General features: G+C 41.3%; 1 protein-coding gene and 1 long non-coding RNA gene across 2 annotated transcripts in view; one reads left to right on the top strand and one right to left on the bottom strand.

Annotated features, from left to right (window-relative positions):
* The window catches only part of NCKAP5 (NCK associated protein 5), a 904,891-nt gene that overhangs the window by 283,984 nt on the left and 596,363 nt on the right, over nucleotides 1-24,544 (top strand). Inside the window, exon 5 of the mRNA XM_084808715.1 lies at nucleotides 20,556-20,629. Coding sequence (XP_084664841.1) covers nucleotides 20,556-20,629 — 74 coding nt within the window. The remainder of the gene's footprint in view (nucleotides 1-20,555; nucleotides 20,630-24,544) is intronic.
* Nucleotides 1-24,544, bottom strand: part of LOC146358359 (uncharacterized) — an 81,631-nt gene that overhangs the window by 25,540 nt on the left and 31,547 nt on the right. The window lies entirely within an intron of this gene.

The raw sequence follows: 24,544 nt of genomic DNA, 5'->3' as shown, positions 1-24,544 counted from the left end.
AGGATTGATCTTTGAAGGGGCTTATTTAGTTGCACTTATTGGTGTAAAGCTAAACATTCATTGTGGGTGGCTTTTATTGTGCAGTCACACTGCCTCGTATGTGGAATTTTATTGGTGGGGCAGCAGAGGACATCACCTTCCATTTATAATCCTCTTGTGTTTTTCACCCCCCCCTTCTGTCTTTTTCTTACCATAAAATATACATTAAGCAGGGAAGCCCTGACTAGCTAGCTGTACAATGTTGACAGAATGCACCCTGTAAATCATAATTCCTTCCAAAAGTACATTTTAAGTTGCAGAAATTACAGGCCAGCAACTTTGTTGTGTGTGAGCTAGTGACATGTTTCACAGGAATGGTGTGCATATCTGAAGCTAAGGTTATATTTTTAAATTTGTTTTTGTTTATTTATTGTACTTATTTATAAACTGCTTTTCTATTTATTGTAACCAAAGTGGTTTAGCAACAACAACAAAAAACCAATAGAGCAACACATTATAATATGTAAAAGTAATTAATAGTTAAAAATGACAATACAATACAAGAAAGGAGAAAAACAAAATAATTTAACACAGCCAACAGCCACTCCCAAGACTACTGAAAATGCAAGGTAAAAGCCCTGCTGGAATGAACAGGTATGCTTTAGTTACATGTCTAAAGGCTAATAAAGACGTAGACTGGCAGGACCACTCCAGGGAGGATGTTCCACAGCCAAGCTGCCACCACCAGGAACATCCTGTCCCTTATCCCCACCTGCCAAATTTCCACTGATGGAGAAAGACCTCTTGAGATAGATAGATCTTAAAACCTGTCCTGGACATGTCCATATGACAAAAGGTGGTTCTGAAGGTATCTGAGTCCTAGCCCATTAGAGGCTTCAGGGGTTAATACTAGCACTGGAATTGAGCCTGGAAATTGATAAGTAGTCAATAGAGAGTTGTATACATTTGAAGTCCAAACCATTTGGAGGGTGTTTGGGGGAAGGCTGCTGTTAAACCTCATGTGTCCAATGGTTTAATAATCAAAAGTGTACAGGAATGCACTTTATATCCCATGATGGCAACTACACAATGATGGAAAGCAATAGGAAAAATCAGGTAATCAAAATTATGATTATTTTTTTGTGTGTGTGTTTTTGTGGTACTCAAGCACACATTCATCCCTGTGTGCAGTACATAGATACCTATGTTTTCATGTTTCATGTTTTCAGGAATGGCGTGCATTATGTACCAAACACACACTTACATGTGTGTGATTGGTTCATTCATTCAGCCTGAGTAATCGTGTCATAACAAGCATTTATTTTTCTTTCATTTGTCTGCTGCTTGTAGGAATTGTTATCTTTGACAACAGCAGATCCCCATGAGAAATAATTTCACCTGACAGCATACAAATAAAATACCTATTCTTCTGTCAGCTGCATTTATAGTCACAGGAACATGAAAGCAAATAACCCTCACATTTTATTTTATTTTGTTCCACTCTATTCTATTTTTATTTTTAAAACATCTGTCCCATCCTTCACTCGCAAAAGTGGGTTCCAGAGCAGTGTACAAAGATAAGATAACATATCCACAATAAAATAATGTAAAGCGCCAATCCAAAAGTAAGTCAGATATAAACAACCATTCATTATCCAGCCAAAGCCAGACCACAATGGTATACCATTCCTTAAAACCTCAATTTCAGGTGGAGTGAAAATGTTATGTATTTCAATGTGTTGTATATGGAGAAGAGAAGAGGCTTTATTCCACTGGAGGCTTCCATGAACACTAATGAAAGGAGGGAGACAATATTTGCTAATTTCCCCTTTCCCCTATAGCTCTCTGAATATCTGGTCTGGAGGGCTTGGTATCCCTGTGGCATAGCACTGGCAGTTGTGTGGGCCAGGGGAACCATTTTTGAAACAGTTGTGCTTTGAAGAAATGGGTAATAATGCTTAGCTAAATCTAGGGTGTGTGTTTTTTATCCCTGGCAGACCATTTAAAAAGAATTGTTGTGGAAAGTCTCTGGATTAATTACAGCCTGCAGAAATCAACAATGTTTAGATAAAGACTGGAGTTGATATCTTTTTTTTTTTTTTTTTTTTACAATGTCAGGAGACAGAACACTTCCTTTCCCATCACAATGTGACTGAAAGACCATCATTTTCTTTTGATCAGCTTGTGCTATTTACTGGAAGGGCAGTCTGGTTTGCAAGCTATTCTTGCCCCTATTAGGCACTGATGGTGACATCTACCAGCTTCCCAGCTGGTGTTCCAAAGTATTTAACTACTTAACCTGCGCAGAGCTCACTGTTAATATACCTAAGTGGTCAAATGTGCATGAATAGTTCCGAGATTTAGTGAAGACACAATCATTACTTGCAGCAGCAGGCGTTTCACTTCCCGCTGAGGAGAATGTCACCCTGCTGCTTCCAGTCATAGCAAGAGCAACAGGAGCAAAATGCATGAAGACATAGGAAATGTCACAGTGCAGTGTATCAGAAATTCCATTTGCAGACTTAGCCATGTCAGTATATCAGATGAAAATTTTTATTGATGGGTTTAGTTTCTCCCCTGAAAGTTATTCAGTCACCAGATTTCACTGTTAAATGCACAATAGATGAAGCACAGCCATAGGTGTCAATTCATTTCTGCTTTTCCCTGTTTTGGTCTTTTTATTGAAAGTCACTTTTGCAGCATAAAGTAGTTGAGAATTAGGTATTGGAGAGATACAGACAGAATGTTGGACTTTAGCCTGGAATCCTAATTCATATTTAGCTGTGCCACAGACACATGAGGGGGCCTTGGCCAAACCACAGACCTCCTACCCTAAGGCCTTGCTTCTCTAAAGTGGAGATGTTAATAGTAACTAAATCCACAAGATCTCTTTACCTCCTTATATACGTGACAGCTTTTGTGCTGGAGTTAATGTTATCTTTTTCCTGAATTCTTCAGCTATTCACACATCTATGATATTGAAAGCATATCAACCAGACTCGTGTATCCTGATATATTATGGATCCAGAATCAGTTATACTTCAAGTAGATCCCTTGATTTCAATACTACTCCTAAGTATGGCCAAATCTGGATCTAAACCTATATGTTTCAGTCATACAATCAAACCATGCAGGGTTTTCTCATCAGCCGAGCTCAGATACCAGGAGTGACCTTAGCTTGGCAAAAAGACCTTGAGGAGAGATGCTGAGCATAGGTAAGAAGCAGGTGCAAAGAGGCTCAGCACTCCTAACCCACATGCCCTTTTTGCTGTTAAAATCTGACAGCTCACCCAGCTCTTTCTGTGGGGCAGTTCTGTTTTCAGCACATGGAACACTGCCGCCACATCAACCTGGTCTGAGACCCTGTCTGAGCAAATTGCTCAGTAGGATCTCTTATGTGTTGCAAGATCCAGCTGCCCTTGGTTGCCTTGTACTGAGCCCCCTGGGGCCCTGTTTGGACCAGAACCTGACTGATGTCTGTCTGCCAGTCAGTAGACTGGGTTGGAGAAACTGTGTTGGACTCTATCAGCCCCAACCAGCATGGACAATGGTCAGATTATGGGAGCTGTAGTCCAACAGCATCTGGAGGGCTACAGGTTCTTCACCCCTGCAGTAGACAATACTGGGCTAGACTGATATAAAGGTAGTTCCATATGTTCTTAAGATAAGGGAGGAGACTATACAAATTGTAATAGCACCATAATGGTGCAGGGGAGCATAACTTTCACAATACGATAGAACTCATCAGGTCTTTAAAGTCTTGAAGTTACCACAATTTTTTCCAGGTTGGAATCTGATATTCTTTTTAAAGTCTAGACTCCAGTTTTGTCTCTGTAGCAGGGGTTGGGAATGTGTAATTCTCCAGTGGTTGGTGGACTGCAACTCCCATCAGCCCTGGGTGTTGCAGTCCAACAACATCTGGAGGGCTACACATCTTCCATCCGTGGAGGAGGATTGAATTACTTTCCATGGAGAAGGATTGAATTACTAGTCCTTTCTTGAATTACTTTGTTTCTTAAGGGACTGTGCATTGAGCTTTGTACAGTGTTGGTATTGTAGTAGTCTCAGTTCATAGAAGAAGCAGGATGCAGCAGCAGGACTAATGTAGGGAGCACAGTTTCCAGAAGAATAAGATAAGGACAGGAAACACCCTACAAGTTATGGTAAGAAGCTGTGATGTCATGAAAAGAGTCAGGAAAAAGCATTTATCTCATTAATTAAAAGTGTGTCCTGCACAATCTTAAAAGATAGATCAAGAGCTTTCCCCCCTATTCATCTTTCAAATTTTCTTTGTGACTTAACAGATGCTTGCATATTCCACGTGCCTTTCCAGCCCAGACATCCAGTGTTTGCATGGATTCCAACACGCTGGTGGAAATGAGTTATCTACCTAACTGATAATGGTCTCTGCTCTGCCCTTCTGGGGAGACCAAGTCCAAGTGCCACCAGATAAAGCTGTTTGTGTTGTGCTAATCCCTCACTAAACTAAAGAATTAACAAAATAGCTATAGTAATTAATTGTAGCAAATCATGTTTAATTTTAAAGGCTCTGTGATTACATGAGTTTAGCAATCCTCTGTTTATTTCCCGGCTATTGGTTAGGAAACTTAACCAGGAGTCCATCTTAAGAATTGGCATCTATTAGGTCTGCACTATAAAGCTAAACAATTTGTGAGCCAATGTTCCACATGATAGTCTAATTTCTATTGTTCAGCCCAAAGAAGAACTATTTGGCAGATGCACCATATTCTAGGCACGTGGTATCCTCTGGCAGTGCTGGCATCAGGGATCAGGATTGTTTGGCGCTCTCAGGAAGGCACCCACAGTCCTCCTAGCCTGATAAGGGTGCCCTCATTGCCACTGCCACCTACTCTCTACATGTGGCCCGAAGGGAAAGGGGGATGACCTCTGTCTTCCTAGATAGAAATGGTCAAGGCAGAATCTTCTGTACTCCCCTGTTAAATGCAAGGTAATATGGGATAGCCTCTCCTTACCTTTCAAAATGTCGGCAAATGGAAGGAACAGGACAAGTTAAAGCACCACTGAAATGGCAATGTGTGAACAGTATGGAAATGAAATACTCCTCCACTGGGGATAACATGGGAACAGACTCCTGCTGTCTGAAAAGGCGAGAGTGGACGTACCAACGTGTGCATTCCACTGTGCATTCCTTGGTTAATGAACTAAACAGTGGTGCTTTGTGGTTGGAGCTGCTGCATAAAAGGTCTGATTCAGAGAAGAAAGCACTGTGTCACAAAGAACATGTCTGTTAAACCAGAGCAGGAAATATATTTCAAAATCCAAAGGTCCAGCATCAAATATTCAGAACCTTAATCTGACAGTGTACTAGGCACAGACATCGGGTTGCACACACATCTCCCTGTATAATAAATAAGCTGCAGTCACCGCAATCACCTGTTGTCAGGGAAGGCAAAGTAAGGGACACCAAATGAGTCTTACATTCCTCTTCTTGAATAATACACGTGCACAGGCCCAGTCGCTGGATCAGGTTGTAGGATGGCTTTTGAACATCCATTTGTTCATGGGATTGCCTATCCAGATAGGGATATGTGCATGGAAGTTTGCCTCCATGTGCATATAGCTCCTAGCCTGATAAGGGTGTCGGGATTTCTCACTGTTCTTCCTAGTCTGATTGTTTTCTTCTCCAAAGCACACAACACTAAAGGTAGTTCGCCAGACTACATATTCTGACTCACAACCAACTGCTATCTTCTTTTGAAGGCCGAAACCGTTTCCCCCTTGCTGAAGTGGATGGCAAAAATGCCCACTTAATTCAACTTAGCCATGATTTGTGATCATTACAAATTATCAAGAGTTAGCAAGGAATAAATTGTATTGCTTTATGGGGCATGTGACAATGGAGAAAAAAAAGTACACAGTACACATTTAAATGGAAATATGAAGAGTATTGTGCTGAGCTGTTTGCTTGCCCTCAACACTTTTGTATGTAATTTATGGAAAGTATTATTCCTGTTATTCAGATGTATATCTCACACATGCATGCACGCACACAGAAAGGGAAGAAAAGTATCTTATTACATTTATACAGACAATAAAATGAAGAGTTTAATGGACCATGCTAGGTTCCTTTTAAAACATTAATTTCTTTGTGTTGTCCTTAATTTCCATGATAATGAAATGCTCACAATGACCACTGGATATTATTATATGAGAAATAAATTAGATCCTTCCAGTTAAATACAAATCCTCTCTAGTGCTGTCATCGGGATATGATTATTTATTTATTTATTTATTTATTTTATTTCTATACCACCCAATAGCCGAAGCTCTCTGGGCGGTTTACAAAAATTAAAACCAAACACACAATATTAAAATGTTATAAAATGCTCAACAGTTTAAAAAAATATAAGAGATAAAAGAGAACAGCAGCTAAGAAGGAGCAGATAAAGTCCACGTTTGCCCCTTTCCCCTTGTCTTTAAAGCTGCTGCCCTCCGCTGCTGCTATTTGCTGCTGGTATTGTGGCTGCTGGTGTCTCTGGAGAGGCGGGTGGGTGGGTCCTCAGATCCTACGTGACTCCAAGTGCGATGCTAAGTGCGCACTTTGCGTCGCACTTGGCGCGACGCCGAGGCGCTGCCTCTGGCAGCCCCGCCTTAAGTACCTGTGGGCGGGGGCAGAAGCAGGCTCAGGATCCACCCGGTGCAGCTGCTGGCTGGTCCTCCTTCCCCAGGCTCCTTGATTACTCTACATTTCTTCCACATACACATTAAATGGTACCCTTTGCAAGTATTTCCTGTTTGAGAAAAAATGTTGATTTTTTCAGATTTCTTTCATTTGACTACTGTTGAATTGATACTAATGGGAATGGTTTTCAAAAAGAAATGATTAAATAGTTCCTCTCTCTCTCTCTCTCACACACACACACACACTCACACACACACACTCACACACACACTCTCTCTCTCTCTCTCTCTGCTTCCTCCACAAGTATAATCCTGGGGCATGTGCTCAGAACCTTAGCATGTAGTATGACTCTTTGACCACAAAATCTCACACACACACACACACACACACACACACCCCTTTGAAATGCCAATTTAATGGAAAGATAGTGGAAAGTATTGACAAATGCACACACCAGCACTATATCTTTAGTCAAACTGATTGCAGGGTTGCTCGCTTCACAACAGCCATGAAAGTGGGGTATTGATTCCTTGCTAGCCTTAACCTGGAACAAACTCAGTTTCACATGTGGATTACTTTTTAAACAAGTTACAGGTACTCAGAAATGCCATATAAATCCCATCAAGCTTTTAGTTAGGAAACTTCTGATTCAGTTGAATGTGAGTATAGAACCAGAATGTTTAACTCAGGAGTATAAGAAAACTATATCATATATATAACCATATATATATCATTATATATGTAGTAGGTGGTTGTGTACATAAGGTTGGGAGGAGGAGGTGCTTCTTAGTTGTTATTGAACGTATTATTGTGCTGCAGTGGCACCACTGAAGCATGGCGACTGTTATCCTGGGAGCACAGATGCCTTGTGGAAGAGAACCTGGAGGGAAGATCTCAAATTAGCATGTTGAACTGCAGGATAATGCTTCTCACTTAATGTGCCCGAACTGCACATTACTAGTGACCAAACCACATGTTATGATATTCACGCTGTTAAAGAGTGTGCTTAAACTGGCAACTTTTATTTGAAAGTTCTAATCCTGTACTGAAATAGGGAGGGAGGGAGCATGCAGCCAGAAGGAAAGAGGCGGAGTTAGGGGGCGGAGCAGGCTTATAACTCCTCCACTCCACCGTCCTCACAGCCATGTGATGTGGCTTTCAAATAAAAAGTTCACCGTGCTGGCGAAGCCTAGTCTCTCTCCGATCCTGCAAAGGTGTCCCCTCCCGATACGTTCCAGCTGGTCAGTGGAACAATTATGTGAATGTCTGTGTTCATGGATAACATTCAGGTTTGTTTATGTGTGTTGCATTTTCTGGTCTTCTTTGGATTTATGTTGTCATTGTTTAGTTTACTTATATTTTTTTCTTTAAAAACAAATACAATAAAATATTTTTAAAACCTCCCGTAAGTGTGGACTAAAACATAGCATGAGGGCAAAATAAAGGCTGGCTATAAAGCCAAATTGACAATTAGCCCTGGTGGTCAGTGCAGAAGCTTTAACTTTGCACTTTTAAATCTTGTATATATTTCACTCAAATACATCAAAACTTCTCAGTTCAGTATGAAGACCCATGGCTTCCACAAACTTAGGATGACACCTGCCTAACAACTATGCAGACTATGAAATAAGGCAAAATGAGATACTTCCTACTTCGTTGAACTTAATTTTACACAAGTCGTATATTGTAATCATGAATGGAAAAGAAATGTATATAGTGTTATATAGTATATAGCATATATTAAAGAAATTATATGAGAAGGTTAAAAGTGGTCCAATAAATGAATATTGCGGTGGAATAGCAGAAGTAACGTATCTTTTTAGTGCTTCGTGTTGCAGGACTAAGTTAAAGTTATGATACTTGCCTCTGAGGGAATGAATTGCTCAGAGGATTAAGAATGGTAGAACTCTGCAGGTATATCAACTATTATGTCAGGGTGGAAACTGAGCTGATAGAACCCCAGAGCTGTTATAATTCTGAAGAGGAACAGCGATCCGTGGGAGAGGAGCTCGCTCATCTCTCACAGGCACAGCAGCTGGCAGAGATTCCTCCTGCCAGCATTCGTGAGAGAGATAGTGACCCTGGCAGTGAGAGAGCACTGGAGGGGGGCTTGCTGGACACTCGGCGCAGATGCAGGGAGCGATGACAGATGGAGGGCGCGGAAAGGAGGTGTTCCGCTCGTTTGGCGCTAAAACAACGGTCGCGTCCTGAGGACCCAAGGGAAAGAGGGAGGATCTCTCCATAGCCCATAAGTTCAGAGTCTTCCCATGGTTCCCCTTCAAATGGGGACCAACTACCTTACCTGGAGCTTAGGCTACTCTGCTATCTTTTCCCAGTGCTGTTCTTTGCTTTGTCGGTAGTGATTAGTATCTGAAAGAGTCATAAAGGAATAAAGGAATAAAGTCTCGGAAAGAATTCCTCGTCGTCTGTGTCCTGAATTGACTATTGGTGGGGACAGCAAGAGGCAGCTAGGGTGCTCCTGACAGCTTGGTCCCTGTTCCTCTTTTTTTTCTCTCTCTCTCTGCTCCTACTGCCTCTGGAGGCTGCCATGGACCCGGTGGTGCAAGCTCTTGCGCAAGAGAACCAGGTTCTTCGTGATCAAGTGGCTCAACTGACGACTGCCGTACAGAGTCTGCAAGCTGCGGTTCAACCCCTCCCACCTCCGATTCCCCCCCATCGCAAGTGCCGGTAGCTCTGCCAGAGAAGTCTTCTGGTGAGAAAGGACTTTTTCAGATTTTCCGGGCCCAATCGGAGCTGTACGTGCGCCTTCAACCTGAGGATTTCCTGACAGAACAAGTTCGCGTGGGCTTCATCATTAACCTACTTTCAGGCGTGGCAGCTAAATGGGGTTCAGGACTTCTCGCTAATGCCCCCCTGCTCAGGGACTATCAAGGATTCATAACAGCAATGGCCTGTTTTTTCGGTGACCCCCTGCGCATGCAGACAGCTTCTCAGGAGATTCACCACCTCAGGCAGGGCAAGGACTCAGTTTCCAGCTACGCAACAACTTTTCTTTTGCTCATGCAGGATTTACAGTTGAATGATGCCACGCTGGTGGCTCAGTTTTTGGACGGTTTGAACGACGTGATCTTGGATGAGTTCCTCCTAGCCCACCTACTTTGGAGGACCTCATCCAGACCTGCCTCCAGGGGCACCGGCAGACCCGGTGGGGCACCGGGGGCTGAGATTTCCCTCCTTCCATTCCCCCACGTTTCCTGCCCCCTCACCCCACCCTCCATCTGGTGCACAATTTCAGAGCCTTGAATTCGAACTTGATCCCGACAAGTACCCCCTCCCCCTCATACCGGAGATACTGGGGCGAGCCAAGATTTTCACGAAGTTGGACCTACATGGCGCCTACAATCTGATTTGTATCCGGGAGGGGGATGAGTGGAAGACCTGTTTCGGCACCCGGTATGGAGTGTATGAATACCTAGTGATGCCGTTTGGGCTCATCTGCGCTCCCCCCCCACGTTTTCGTGTTTTATGAATGCCACCTTCCAAGACTATTTGGACACTTTCCTCATTGTGTATCTCAATGATTTACTTATATTTTCTGAGGACTCCCACGCCCATCAGCACCATGTCTCCGCCATCCTCCAGCGCCTCCGCGAGCACCATCTTTATGCCAAGCTGGAGAAATGAGCGTTTGACCTAACCTCTTTGGACTATCTTGGCTACATTATCTCAGCTGACGGTATCAGGATGGATCCTGCAAAGGTCCAGGCTGTCTTCTCCTGGCAGGCTCCATCCACCAAGAAGGACTTGCAATGTTTTCTGGGGTTTGCAAATTTTTACAGAAAGTTCCTGCTAGGGGTGGACGAAAGGCACTTATCTTTCGTCGAAGCTTGTTTGCGGTGGGGGGGAGGCGCTTCGCGGCTCCCCCCGCAAAGTTCAGGCCAGGGGGGGAGGCTTCCGGGTGGCACCTTTCTCATAAGTTCAGGGTCTTCCCGTGATTCTCCTTCAAACGGGGACCAACTGCCTAACCTGGAGCATAGGCTACTCTGCTATCTTCCCCCGTGCTGTTCCTTGCTTAGTCGCTGGTGATTAGCATCTGAAAGAGTCATTAAGTTGTAAAAGGAATAAAGCCTTGAAAAGAATCCTTTTGCCTGTGTCTTGAGTTGGCTATTGGAGTAGACTGTAAGAGGCAGCTAGGGCGCTCCTGACATATTACTACATTTATTATTTTTATGCTACAAAACGTCACATTCAAAATACATTCCAAAGAACAGCACATTTCACTAGCACATGTTTTGGGACAGTTTTTTTTAGTAAGTTAATGCTAGCTTTCAGATGCAGACCAAAAGCTACTTCAATTATTTTTCCAGACTTACTCCCCATAGCTCAGATTGTGATGGGCTTTGTCATTACAGCTTCTCTTTCATAATGGCCACTACATTTGGCTAAATTCTTCTCCAGCAATGGCATGTGGTGCTATCTATACAGCATTTGGGAAAGTCCAAACTTCTTTTGGGTAATCAACATAGAGAGTAGGTCTACACTAGTTCTTTATACGGTCTCATGCTGAACACAGAAATCCTTTTTAAGGATCAGCATGTTGTTGTTTTCAACAAATGCCCTGCATAAACTTAGAGATTTTATTTAGGACCAATATAAATACTTCAGTGCAGAAAATATATGCACAGATATATATGTACATATATGTGTCCTTTTGGATGTTCATGTGTGTGTCTAAAATACAGTGATATTATAAAGTATAATTCATACAATTGCTATATAGATATTTAATAGTGAAAGTCATTTTTGTTGAAATATTTTTTTAAGTGTTAAATTGAAAAGTTGTAACATGTGGTGTGACCTCTCTTTCTTTTTTACTACTTGATCAACTTTCATCTTGCATTTTTGGCTTGAAAAACTCTCAATTCTCTCTGGAGAGCTAATTTCTCTCTTGGGAGATCCCAATTCTCCCAATTCTCTCTTGGGAGATCCAAAATCCCAATTCTCCCAATTCCAATTTTTCCAATTCCAATTCTCCCAATTCTCCCTTGGAAATTCCAGTTCTCCCAATTCTCTCTTGGTTGGAGGTAATTTCTGATTCATGGCACTTTCTTGTGTTACTTTTTGAAGTCATCAGTAAACAAACCCACTGTCTTAAATAGATGGATGTGTAAATGTAATATAATGTTGGAAATTGGGGGATTCATGCCCTGCCCTATTTTGAAGACTAGGGGTGGTACCATTTGGGGCTTTGCATGCATGGCCAGCCCCACCAGCCCCAGTCTGCAGGTCGTGTCCCTTCCAGAAAAGAGTGCTTTCGCTTGTTTTGCAGCTTGCCCCCCAAAATGCGACATTGCAGGCCGCACACAGCTGGGCATGCACAGACCAGGGCCGTCCATGCACACATGGCCTTAATTGGACACTACCCTAGAGTTTAGACATTTCTGGTTCAGATTTACACTTGTTAGTAACTCAAACAGAGCATGGGAAAATAGTTTTCAGTTTAAACTGTGTATTTAATCCATTAGTTCAGTTTTTTGTCTGATTAGCCTCCATCCTCTTGGTCTCAAGCTCACATTCCCAATTTTCTTCCTTTCAGGGTATATTGCATTATGAACATAATAGGTATACCAGTTATATCAGTTTACCTGGCATCGTTCCCTGAAAAGAATCCTGAAACTGTAGTTTAGTGGGGCTGATGAGAGTTAAATTTTCTTTGTTAAATAACCTACCCACCCTTGCTTTCCAGGAGGGGAGACAATCACTGTAAAACCAATTTAAGTCTGTAGTGTACATATGCTTTCAATCAATTTACTGTTCTCATCCTTCCTGATATAGTTTCATGGTACCATGTTTTTTGTCCTATTGTACAGCATGAAATGGACCTTCACAATATGGATTGGATTCAGGATCTGCCTTCTATGAGAATGAGGGACCTTCCATGGGGGGTTCTTTCACCTGATTTTTGGAGAGCCCCTGGCCCTCCCAGCACAACTCACCCCATTCAACAGAGTCTCTTGATTCTTTGTGTAGCTTTCTCATAAGACTGGAGGGGCTGCCATTGGAAGAAGGGGCCAGAAAAGTCCACTTCTGCCATTGCAGTTGATCCAGAATAAATCTGGATTCAGCCTTACAGAAATTAATGTATAATTTTGTTCAACCTTCAAATGGAATTCAGATTTGTACTGACTTCTGACACAGAGATTGCAGTTTAATGCCAGGAATTACAGATTCACTGTTTGCTGGATCCAGAGTTAGTCTTGATCCCAGACTGAGTGTAAAATTTGTACAAGTTCCGCTGAAATTCGTGTGCATAAGATAACATCCATGCTAGTGTAAGCTGTACACAAACTTGTCTGAGCTTTACTAATCCAGGGATGTGGTGTGTGATGTGTGCATTATATATGTGCATGAATACATACTTATGTATATTTCTGCATATGCATGTTGTACATGCACATAAACCAAGACTAATACAAGACTAATTGTAGAGCAAAGTTTATAGAAAACAAATGTGCATTGACAAGATGAGCACTGCTGGCTACTGCAAAGCAGATGTTACTTTAAAACCTGCCTTAACAAGTCCCATTCCTGCAGCAAAAAATGTTTGTGGCTAGAGCTGGGTGTGCTGTCAGACCTGGAAAAGAAAGACAAAGTGACGGCAGGAAACAATGAAAGCAAGATGCCTCTCAGCTGTCTTACTAAAGGGGTAAAGAATGTGTTGGCATGTCTGCAGACAAGGGAGCCCCAGCCTTTGCACTCCCGTTGGCCTCTCGTTGCTAATCTTTCATGTCTGTGTCTTCATGACAGGTCACAACATACAGGAGCTACTGTATATAGCTCTGGGGAATGATTTCCTAAGTCAGCAATGTTTTTATAAGGAGAGTCTAGGCAACTGAACAGGAGACCTTTGAGTGAGGAATTTTGATGGGCTTTCCCCCTCCCATTAGCCTAGTCAGTGGATGGTGTTTATGGATGACATTCCACCTAAAATTTATATGACCCTGTTTCCTTAGTTTTAAAATGGATACTCTGAATTGATTGCTGCCTGCTTCACGAAAATTTAATGAGATCTGTCTGTATTAGGGAATTGTTGGCTTCAGAGAACTTTCAAATTCCTTTTATATAGTAGGAGTGATGGTACTGATGGAGTGAAGGAAAGTAGCCAAAGATTCTTCTTCTTTTTAGTGATGGTTGGAGGCCCCCAGATCAAACAATAATTGGGTCACCGGTTACAAGCAGTAACTTGGTAAGAGGTTACACAGTTCAGATGGGTAAAATTGCTCTTTGCGGCAGGGAAGAGTTCTAAACTGGCTCACTTTTTTCTGCATGTGCATTCTTGTTTTGCTGCTGAACAGTAAGCAGGAGGAGAGGAGAATGGGGAGCCAGCAGCTCTGGTGCTGGTGGGGCTGTAGTGGAGGCATGGACAACAGTGTCACCCACCAGATGGGTGGCAGATGCTACCTGAGGACAGGCACTTGTTGCTGCAGTAATTTCCAGTCAGTCTTCCTTGTGTCCAAGTGGAGCCTGATACTGGTAACTGGTAAATGATGGTAAGGATTCTCAATAGGTGGATGTCATGGGGTGTGGGTGACTGGAAGAGGCATGGCTTGGGAAGACTATAATTATTTTGGTTCATTTGCTCACTAGGCAAAAAAATAATCCAAACATTTTGAAGTTTTTGATGTTCCAACAGCTGGACTTGTTGACTTTTATAAAGGCCACATTTACATGATGCATATATGACATCCATGAGGAGATCATGCAGGGTCAAGATAGGAACACAGACCTGTATTACATTTAGGTTAAATTACAAGCAAAATACTATATTCAGGGACAGTGGAACCTGCCTCAGAATACCATTGGCTTATCGCAAGGTAGGTAAATCTGCACTGTGAATCAGTTATTATTGAACTTTGATGCTATCAGACATTTTTCCTTGGCACAGATTTCAGATTAATCAACTGATATTGCAAAATGACATTAGGATAAAGGGAAAAGGCAACAAGGAATCTTGTGGAAACTTCAAGACTAGCTATTTATTGTGTCATGATCTATCATAGGAAAGAACCTACATCAGGCAAAAGGCATCTTCTTTGCCCATGTGGACAAGGAATTTGGTCTGCATTCTGCCCTTAGCTCAGATCAGAAGATTTATTGATTTCCCTTGAACTTTTGCAAGCCCTTGACCATAAAAGTGAAACCAAATTGTTGGAATCAAGAGTGCTTTCAGAAACACTGTGATAAAGTGCCCTGTATTGGTATCACACTGGTTATCTGAATGCCGGCATGGAAACTGCATCAGAAAATCAAAACAAAATACTAGATTTCCCCAGCACTTCACATAAATACCTTCTCATGCCATGTTAACAGCTCCTGCCTCTTTTTGATCCATCACAACCGTGAGTCACATGCAAACATCATACGTTGCGGAGATCAGTTACTTACATTACTTATATTCAGTGAATTTTGTTTGACCTGTATTCTTGTAAACAATGATCCAGTAATGGCATAGTCTCTACTTGCCCATATTAAATGCTGATTATTCAAAACTTGATTATTTTAAGCCCTTAGTCAGCTTCAATGAGAAACTGTCCTTCCATAAGAACATAAGAAAAGCCTTGCTGGATCAGACCAAGGGTCCATCTAGTCCAGTTTACATGGTGGCCAACCAGCTGTTGACCGAGAATGCACAAGCAAGACACAAGCGCAACAGCACCCTCCCACCCATGTTCTCCAGCAACTGGTGTACATAGGCTCACTGCCTGTGGTACTGGAGGTATCCTTCCTGATAATTACATTTTAGTCCAGTTGTAGAATTCCAGATGCTGGGGGAAAGGTGGCACTGTGGCTTCCCAATCCAAGTCCCACTTGCCAAGGCCACAATTCCTGTTTCTGCCTGCAACCCATGTGGTCGCTTTCCAGAATAAGGCTCCATTTCCACAGGGGAAGACTGGGGTGGGGGAAGAGGCAAATGTGGGCTGCTGGAATAGGTACTTTCTTTAAGGTACTGATGCCTTCTCCAGTGTCCAATTTCAGCATCAAATTGGGACTTGTTACACAAAATAAACAGAAGCTTAGGACATTTAGTGCTGCCTGCTCATGCCCCCACTCCAGTTCCCAAGAGGCATTGTACCAAGAGGTACTTTTGGTGGGAGACAAGAGGAGGCTGGGGGATGTTGACCTGGTGTTGAATGGGGTACGGCTACCCTTGAAAGACCAGGTCCACAGCCTGGGGGTCATTTTGGACTCCCAGCTGTCCATGGAGGCTCAGGTGTCAGCTGTGAGCCGGACAGCGCTGTATCAACTCCATCTGATACGGCGGCTGCTCCCCTTCTTTCCCGACCATCTGCTCCCATCGGTAGTACATGCCCTGGTCTCCTCTCGTTTAGACTATTGTAGTGCGCTCTACGTGGGGTTACCCTTGAAGACGGTTCGGAAGCTGCAGCTGGTACAGAACGCGGCGGCTCGCCTGATTAAAGGCAGCTGCCGGCGAGATCACATCACTCCAGTGCTGAAGGAGTTGCACTGGTTACCAGTTGTTTTCTGGGCCAAATTCAAGGTGTTGGTTTTGACCTTTAAAACCCTATATGGTTCCGGCCCAGCCTATCTTAAGGAGCGCCTCCAGCAACACCAGACAGGCCGCTTAACAAGATCAGCCTCGGATGGCCTTCTCTCTGTCCCATCAGCCAGGACAGCTAGACTGGTGGGGACGAGGGAGAGGGCCTTTTCTGTGGTGGCCCCCACTCTGTGGAACTCCCTCCCTAGGGAACTCCGTCATGCCCCCTCTTTAATGAGCTTCCGTCGTGCATTAAAAACGTGGTTGTTCAGGCAGGCATTTGGGGTGGGTTAGGGTATTTTAAAAAAAAAATTATGGTAGAATTTTATTGTTTTAAATTGTTTTATGGTGTGTTGTACATCGCCCAGAGTGGCTGGGTGACCAGCCAGATGGGCGATTAATAAATTTAATAATAATAATAATAATAATAATAATAATAATAATAATATTTGTAAGAACATGCATGTGCCAAAACATTGTGGCTCAATTTAGAACACCTTGGGGGAAAAAACCTTTGTTATTGCAAAGAGGCAGCTCATAATTAGTAGCCCATCTAAAATTTGAGCAGAATAAGTTTCACACAAGTCTAGCACCATCACTACCACACTCAAAACTGACACAACCACTGGATACAATTGAATTTCAGAATGCCATCCTTGTTCTGCAGCCAGAGATAACTCACTAGCTAAGTTGACCAGGGATGCTCATGTAAAGAACCAGGCTCTGATTTAACATATTCAACTTTGTGCTATATTAAACCACACCAATGTGCTTGAAGAGAATGATGGTAGAAAAGGATGCACAGCCAAACTTTGCTGCATTGGATTACAAAGACAATTGGCTTCAGAATACGAGTCAATAAATCAGGTTTAATCACCTCGACTGAGATTTAATATAAAATGTGTGTTGATGCTTAAGTAATTTTGAACAATTAATACATCTTTGCAAAATGTTTTGTTAACGCAATTGTATTGTTTGTTTGAAAAATTAAATTCAAGATCATAATGTATTCAATTTCCAGGTCATAATGTATGCTGCACGTAAGCTTTATTGGCCTTTCAGTGACAGAGGATTAGAATATGTCATTTGCTTCTGGTTGCTAATGAAATTACTGACAGAACTACAAAACTGAAATGAAGGAGAGGAATAACAAACAGGTCAAGCAACGTTCTATACAGGCTGGATTTTTCCTGTCACTCCCACAGGGAAGCTCTTTTGAAGAAGAACATATTTAAGTCAGAGAGACTAACAGCACACCCCTATACACATCTACTCCGAAGTACGTCCCCCTGAGTTCAGTGGGGGACTTACTCCCATGTAAATGGGAATATGTTTTCCAGTGTTTTAATCAATAACTGATAAAGGGGAACTCTGATAATTATACAAGGGATCACCCATTATAGTTTACGTTTCCATGCACACTCCCACATTTTGGTAAATGGGGAGTGTACTGCTCCACCCCCATGCCTGCCTGTAAAAGGCTGCTGCTGCTGTGCTGCTGCTGCTGCTGTTGTGCTGCTGCACAAGGGCTATGAACTCTTGGTCTGGCATGGCAGCATCATTTTAAGAACTGCACATGCACTGATGTGCCTGCACAGAGCCTTTTCCTTGTGGGCCTTTTTAAGACCACTCCCCTTGATCAGGGGAAAAGTATTGCTATGTGTTTTTTAAATGGCCTGAGCTAACCGATAGGAGAAGACCCCTTCCTCCTGCAAGGGAGGGGTCTTTGGGGTGGCCGGGTGGTCATCCAGGGGTGCATTGCTCACTGGTTCATTGGCTGAGCCAAGCGGGCCAATCAAATGTGGAAAAAAGGTGGACAAGAAGGAGTGTGTGTGTGTGTGTGTGTGTGTGTGTGTGTGTTTGCTATTGTTTGGTTTGAGGAGCCAACCCAACATAGCACAATCCTGGTATGTAAACTTGTTTAAATAGGGGAGGAGTATACAATTCATTTGTGAGTTAGCTTATACTGCTTTTGCCAGATCAGAAACAAAATCATAAACTGGTTTATAATGTAATTGCTTAAGATTTTATATTTAAAAAACACTGTGCTGGATGGCTGGGTGGCCAACTTTTATATCTATAAAAGCTCCTCCGCAGAATGTTGGCCCCACCTCTGGTGACCCCTTGGCTCCGCCTTTGCTGACCCACTTTCTGCCCCACCAGTCAGACTGGGCATGAGCTGCCACTGGCTGTAGTGTGCTAGTGACATCATGGCTGAAGTCCTCAGTATCTGAGGATGACAATGCAACCTCTTCTAGATCCAGAAGGCAGGTCCTTGGGGTCTTCCTGGGGAAATGGGTCCTGAGGCTTCATGACATCTTTTGGTTACCAAGTTGTCTCCCCTAACTGTTAACTCCATAGCCTCTTCTTCTGAGAATGAGAGTCAGGAACTCCTAGGACAAGAGGTCAGGGTTTGGGACCATGACACCTGCCCTGATGTGTGGAGCTGCCATTGATGGTCCAAATACATGGCCTGATTGGTAGATGGAAAGCTCTCAATGAATACAGTTCTATATTTTATTGTATTTTACTCATGTGTTTAACGTCTAGTTAGAGGAAAGGCATTGCTGAGCTATGATGTGTCTGGATGGGAAGGCTCTCTCATGAGTTTTTAAAAATTTGGGATGTTTGGGGCCTGAGCTTTGATGGTCAGAGTACCTTCCCTTTCCTCTTCATTTTTTTGGTATAAACCTATCCGCATTACATCTAATTTTGTTCTCCAGACCTCCCTTCTGAAATCACTTTCTGGCAATTCGATGTTTTAGATACTCCTAGCATGAGATGTAAGCCCTAGTATCCATTTTCAGTACATTCATCTAATCCTCTGCTGAAAACGTAGTCTTATTGGTCTTAGTTATATTTCATCACCCACTTAGTCGGCTTGTATATTGACTAGCAGAACAAAAATCCTGCATCAGGAGCTTGCATTAAACAACAGAGTATATGAATGTGGTGCAGGACAGCATCTGTCCACTGTTTCGTAGGGCAACAGAACGATCTTAAAATGATTAGGACTTTCAGAAGTAATTTAAACACCTGGAACAGACAATAAATGTCTGTCCAGAGGAGAATTTTTAATTGTCATGTTGACAATCAAGATAACTTCAGAAGACCTGCTATATCAATTTCATCAGGACAACAAAATAAGTACAGTAGGTATAAAACATGCTACAGCCTTTCATTATTTTTCTAATGATAGAAATCTTCCTAATCATATTCTTCCTATTGACTTGGAACATATGGCTCAATCTATGCTATGTTCTTATCCAAAACCAAAGTAAAAATCAAAGAATTTCAAGCAGGCAGAGGATAATTTATAGTACAATAAATTACTAATGTAGAATTAAGTCTTCCAAAGAAGAACACATAGATATACCTAGACCTATTTCCCTGCATGTGTTTTCTGATGGTATCTTGGCATTAAGACATCTGCTTTTGTTTCAGAATCTGTTCTAAAACAGCAGAGGTTACCAAACAGCTTCTGAAAAATGCTAGGAAAACAAAATGCACCCGCTGTACAAGAAATATGATAGCTGTTCTCTTGTAACATATATCTTCATGTTAAAAAGAGATGTGGTAATGTTGCATTATTCATGGCACTTCCATTTTGCACTCTTCAATTATGAGGAGCAATGGCTGAACAAAGACCTGTCATTATAGTATACACAGTTCCACAGTCACACACCTTCTCAGTCAATAATAATGCTTGATAAACAACCCATGTGTACAAAAAATATATTCTCATAAAGGGATTAACTTCTGTATTTTTGGTGAGTGCATAAAACACCAGATAAATGCTGTCATCAGATGACATACTCGCAGATGCAGAACTTTCTTTAAAAATGTTACTATTTATTGTTCTCTTTTTCAACAATTTAAAAATAATTATATAAAAGAATAAGGGTAATAATTGTTATTATTAACTTATGATTGACATTTTTCTTTTACATTAAGGTAAAATGTGACATGAAGTGTTTCACTTGTTAGACCATCACAAGATAATGGCCACTCACAAATTATTAGTAATCTCTTACTCTCTTTACATTGAGCATGTTTATGGCTATTTTAAATTAATTAATATCCTTTTCATGTTCAAATTATATATGACAAGAGAGAGATATCCTAGGATTTCCTGGATTTGTTTTTGCAATAAAGCAGGCCCAGGAGTCCAAGTGCATCAGAATAGTGGCTTTGGAGAGCTTAATCTTTTACCCATGCCATTTTCTCAATCTAAATATGACTCCCCCTGCCCCTGCCCCTAAAGCGGCTATTTACTCTGCAGGGGGGAAATATGGGTACAGACAACAGTAGTTTTAAAATGATTGAAAACTTTGTGTCAGTTAACACTTTCTGAAACTCACAGATTTATTTACTGATCGGTTTTCTTTCTCACAGGAATATATGGACTCAAATAAATACATCGACCATTTGCTGATTCAGCTGGAAGAGCAACGCTGGAATGTCTGGAGGTAAGTGTCATTAGTACATATAGACAGGGCGATCCTGCTCATATTTACTCAGAAGAAAGTCCCACTGATTTCAGTGAGACTTACTTTGAAATAACTGTGTACAGAGTTGAACCTTAGAAACCTAAGAAACCAATATGACTTCCCCTTGCCTTTGCTCTTAAATTCAAATATAATAGCAAGTATTGATTGATATACTACCTACGTACTCTGCTGAGTACATAATTTGTTATGTAGTGTTGGATGATATACTGTAATACTATGTTAGATTGATAGGATGAGGATCAGCTTGTGCTCTTGAGCCATCTGGTATGATGGTTGTCATTTTTAATTGCAGTGTCTTCTTTTTCTGTGTAACCTGTTGCATAGCTCACTTTTCTCAAAGTGAAAGCTTTCAATGTGTTATCACCTGGAATATATAGTGATATTAGGAAAAATTTTGTAAGTTAATTCACCGGTAGAATTTTGCTTTGGTTCAGAATCCACACATCATTCTGAATGATGTATGGATTCAGAATGAAAGTTTTGTTTGGCTTCATAAACAATACTTGCATCACCATTTAGAATACATTATGATAAGTGATCTCTTAAAGTATGTCTAGTATATATTTGTTTAGATGCTGTTTTCCATAAAGAAATAGCCATTTTTCTTGTCTTTTTTGCAGAGACCAGTCATTTAATTCTGGTTGCCTTATGAATGTAGTTAGGCATGTACATTGTATCAGAGTAAATTTGATTAAACTGCTTCATGCTATGTCATATAAAGTTAATATACATATTCCATCTTTCTTATGTGTGCTATTTTGCTTTCTCTATGAGCTGTCATTCACAAAGGAAAAGATGGTAAATTCACTCATAACATAGCACTGGAGTAGAATGTGAGAAGGTTTAAGCTGATTGTACAGAACAGTGGCCAAAATGTTAACTCCCCCTCAGCCCCAATGTTACATTTTTAAAAAATTGAACTTGCAAGCACTATGTGTCAAAATGGTTTATACACATTACCCCTGTAAATTCCTGTTTTCTAAGTTTTACACTGAAAAGAAGAGGAATGTTTAATACACCGTGTTTTGTGAAGTTCTGTAGCTGCTGTGCTTTTGCAGGAAAAAGGCTATTTGTATCCAGAAATAGTATCCAATTTTCTCCCTACTTTGACTTTCCAATTTGCAATTGGTCATTAACTTTAGATACTTATCTTTAGATATTTTAACATCTTAAAATATCAGTGTATAAAACCAACTAGAGTATTAGGGGCATAAAAATGTCTTTATGACATATGTGTGTATTTGTATGAACACCTGGTAGAGGCTGTGGCTGAAATCCATAAATGAATGATTATCAAACATATTTAAGAATATTTTGTCCCATCGATTTAAATGAGGACAAAACCAGCTAATATTAAAGTTGTGTAGCTTCTTGGATTGGTTAGTGGATTGGGCTGTCAGCAAGCTTGGCTTTACATATTTCTAGAGTAGCTCTTCTCTAACTTTTTATAGTTACAGAAGTGGAAATAATTCCTCAGGTAACTTTATCTGAAGTCAGCAGCTTACAACAGGACTGATAAAAAAAAAATTATAGTCACGGTTCATCACTGGGGCATGCAACATTTTATTGTTTCTCCCTTTAAGGACAAAAGTTTCAAAAGCATAAATGTAAATTTTGAACCAGAAGAATATTATTTTCAGTAGAATCTCATGCGTGTCTACTCCAAAGTAAGGTTCACTGAGTTCAGTGGGGCTTAATCCCAAAAACTTTGTATAAGATTGCAGCCTTACAGTACAATCCTATACATGATTACTCAGAAGTCCCATTGTATTCAATGAGGCTACTGTTAGGTAGGTGAGCATACAATTGCAGCTTTCGCCTTCTTATATTTACTATTCCAATGCACCTTCGCACCGACTTCAGTGACAGAATAACATTCTTTGTTGTTTATCCAGTGAAAAAATGCATGGATTTGATACAGTTTATATTTCTGTCTTGGAGATTTATGTCTGAATTGAAGCTACAGCCCATATGTGATAGTCTTAACAACACTTACAAGAAAAACTCCAGTGCTTGGGGAAAATTGCCTAGTCCTGATGAGCCCACAGAGCACTGTAGAAAAAGATAGTCTAGTGTTGATAGCAAGACCAAGTGACTGACAGGCACAGAGACTGTATATCCAGTCACAGGCTGAAAACTGGAATTTAGGACAAAAGATTATTAGAAACAGGTAATTCAGTACCCTGGACCAATCCCAAAAAGCAGGTGACATGTTCCAGTGACTGGTTATTCCTGGCTATCCTTCCCAGGCTCCTCCCTCTTACTGGAGACTGGAGAACCTTAAAGGAGAAGCCACCTAGCCTTGAGCCTTTCCATTACCTTACTGGCTGCAGTGCCTGCAGTGGTGAGTGGGCTTGGTGAGGCACAAGGCCCATCGGGATGAGGATGTTGGCCCCTCTGTAGTGCCCAGCTCAGGGACTGCACTTGCTCATCTTTGGTTTGGGGGTTTCTGGTTGCTGGCTTTGGGATCAGTGTCAGAGCCCTGATCCAGAACCCCTGAGGTCTGTACCACTGGTCCTCCTGACTTAGCACTACAGGCCCCTTTGCCTGAATCAGAGACCAAGTCTTGGTCATGACAGAAAACCATAATAAAAAAGAAAGTATCATAAGAGAAGAACTAGGCACACAATTTGCATATGAATAAGGATAACATGAATGACCATGTTGTCTGATTTACAAGTTGGTTAATGAATATACATTAATGGATGAGTGTGGGAGGCAGGAGTAGTTGTAGGCAAATAAACTTTACTTTTACTGAATGTACATGCTTTTCAGTTTCCTTATTGATCAGAAATAGGGAATAAAAATAAAAGCTTTGCATTTAAAAAATATTAATAGTTTTGAAATATACAGAAAGGAAGACAACACATAAAACGTCCTATACTTATTGATATCTTGACTATACATTGTATTAATAAGGTTAATAAAAGGAGACCATTTCCCTACCCCAAGTATTTCAGTTTGTTGATTTGCATCTCTTAAACATATTTTAGTTCACAATTTCAGTCATCCTCTAAAGCTTTAATAGCAATTCCTTCCAGTTTGGATTCTGGTGTTCACACACACACACACTTGCGCCCGCCCGCCCGCACACATACATACATATAATATATATTTGCTATTAATATTTATACCACAGTTAATACATTCCATTTTAACACATAATGTTTATTTTTAACTATTTCATCCAAATACCCCAAGCAAAATTTTGTGAATTTCTCTCTCTCTCTTTTATAAGTCCCTTTGGCTTTATTACAGATTTTTTAAAAGAGGGATGTCTCTCATATATGGAAGTCCATGGGAATAGCTGATGCTATCCAAGGGCAACACTAGATTGTCTATAGTCAGACAGATGTCCTAATAAATCAGCATGGACCACTTCTCAGACTTCATTATGCCCTCGATTTGTGGCTGCCACATTTTTAACGTATTGGGTCATTGGGTATTGAACCTGACAGTGAACGATAGCCCCCAGTTTACTCTAGGCTAGCTAATAAAACAGACAGACACAAATTCTGAACATTTAGCTCCTTCAGCATTACTCACAGCCTGGGCTGATTTATAGCAACTAGGCCGAGACAGAGGAGACTGAAAGCGATGTCATGGTACTCACACAAAATGCCTATGTTACCACATGTATGCTAGAAGAGACTTAATTGGATGTGGGAGAAGAATTTCCCTTTTATTTTACAGAGCTTGATAGGTTTTGCTTTCTTCATGTGGCATAGCCATCTGTTCTGGAACATGAACATTTATTGCTACAATCTTAGTCCCTGGAGGACTGGTTATGGTTAGCTCATGTTTCATAACATGTTACAAAAATAGATCACGAACCTATATTCCAGACTCTTTTTTCCTGTTGTATTGTGTAAA

The sequence above is a fragment of the Heloderma suspectum genome, chromosome 1 (assembly GCF_057233095.1).
Source record: "Heloderma suspectum isolate Gila_16-S chromosome 1, 16-S_ref, whole genome shotgun sequence".
Lineage (NCBI taxonomy): Eukaryota > Metazoa > Chordata > Lepidosauria > Squamata > Helodermatidae > Heloderma > Heloderma suspectum.
This window is presented reverse-complemented; position numbering and strand designations above follow the sequence as displayed.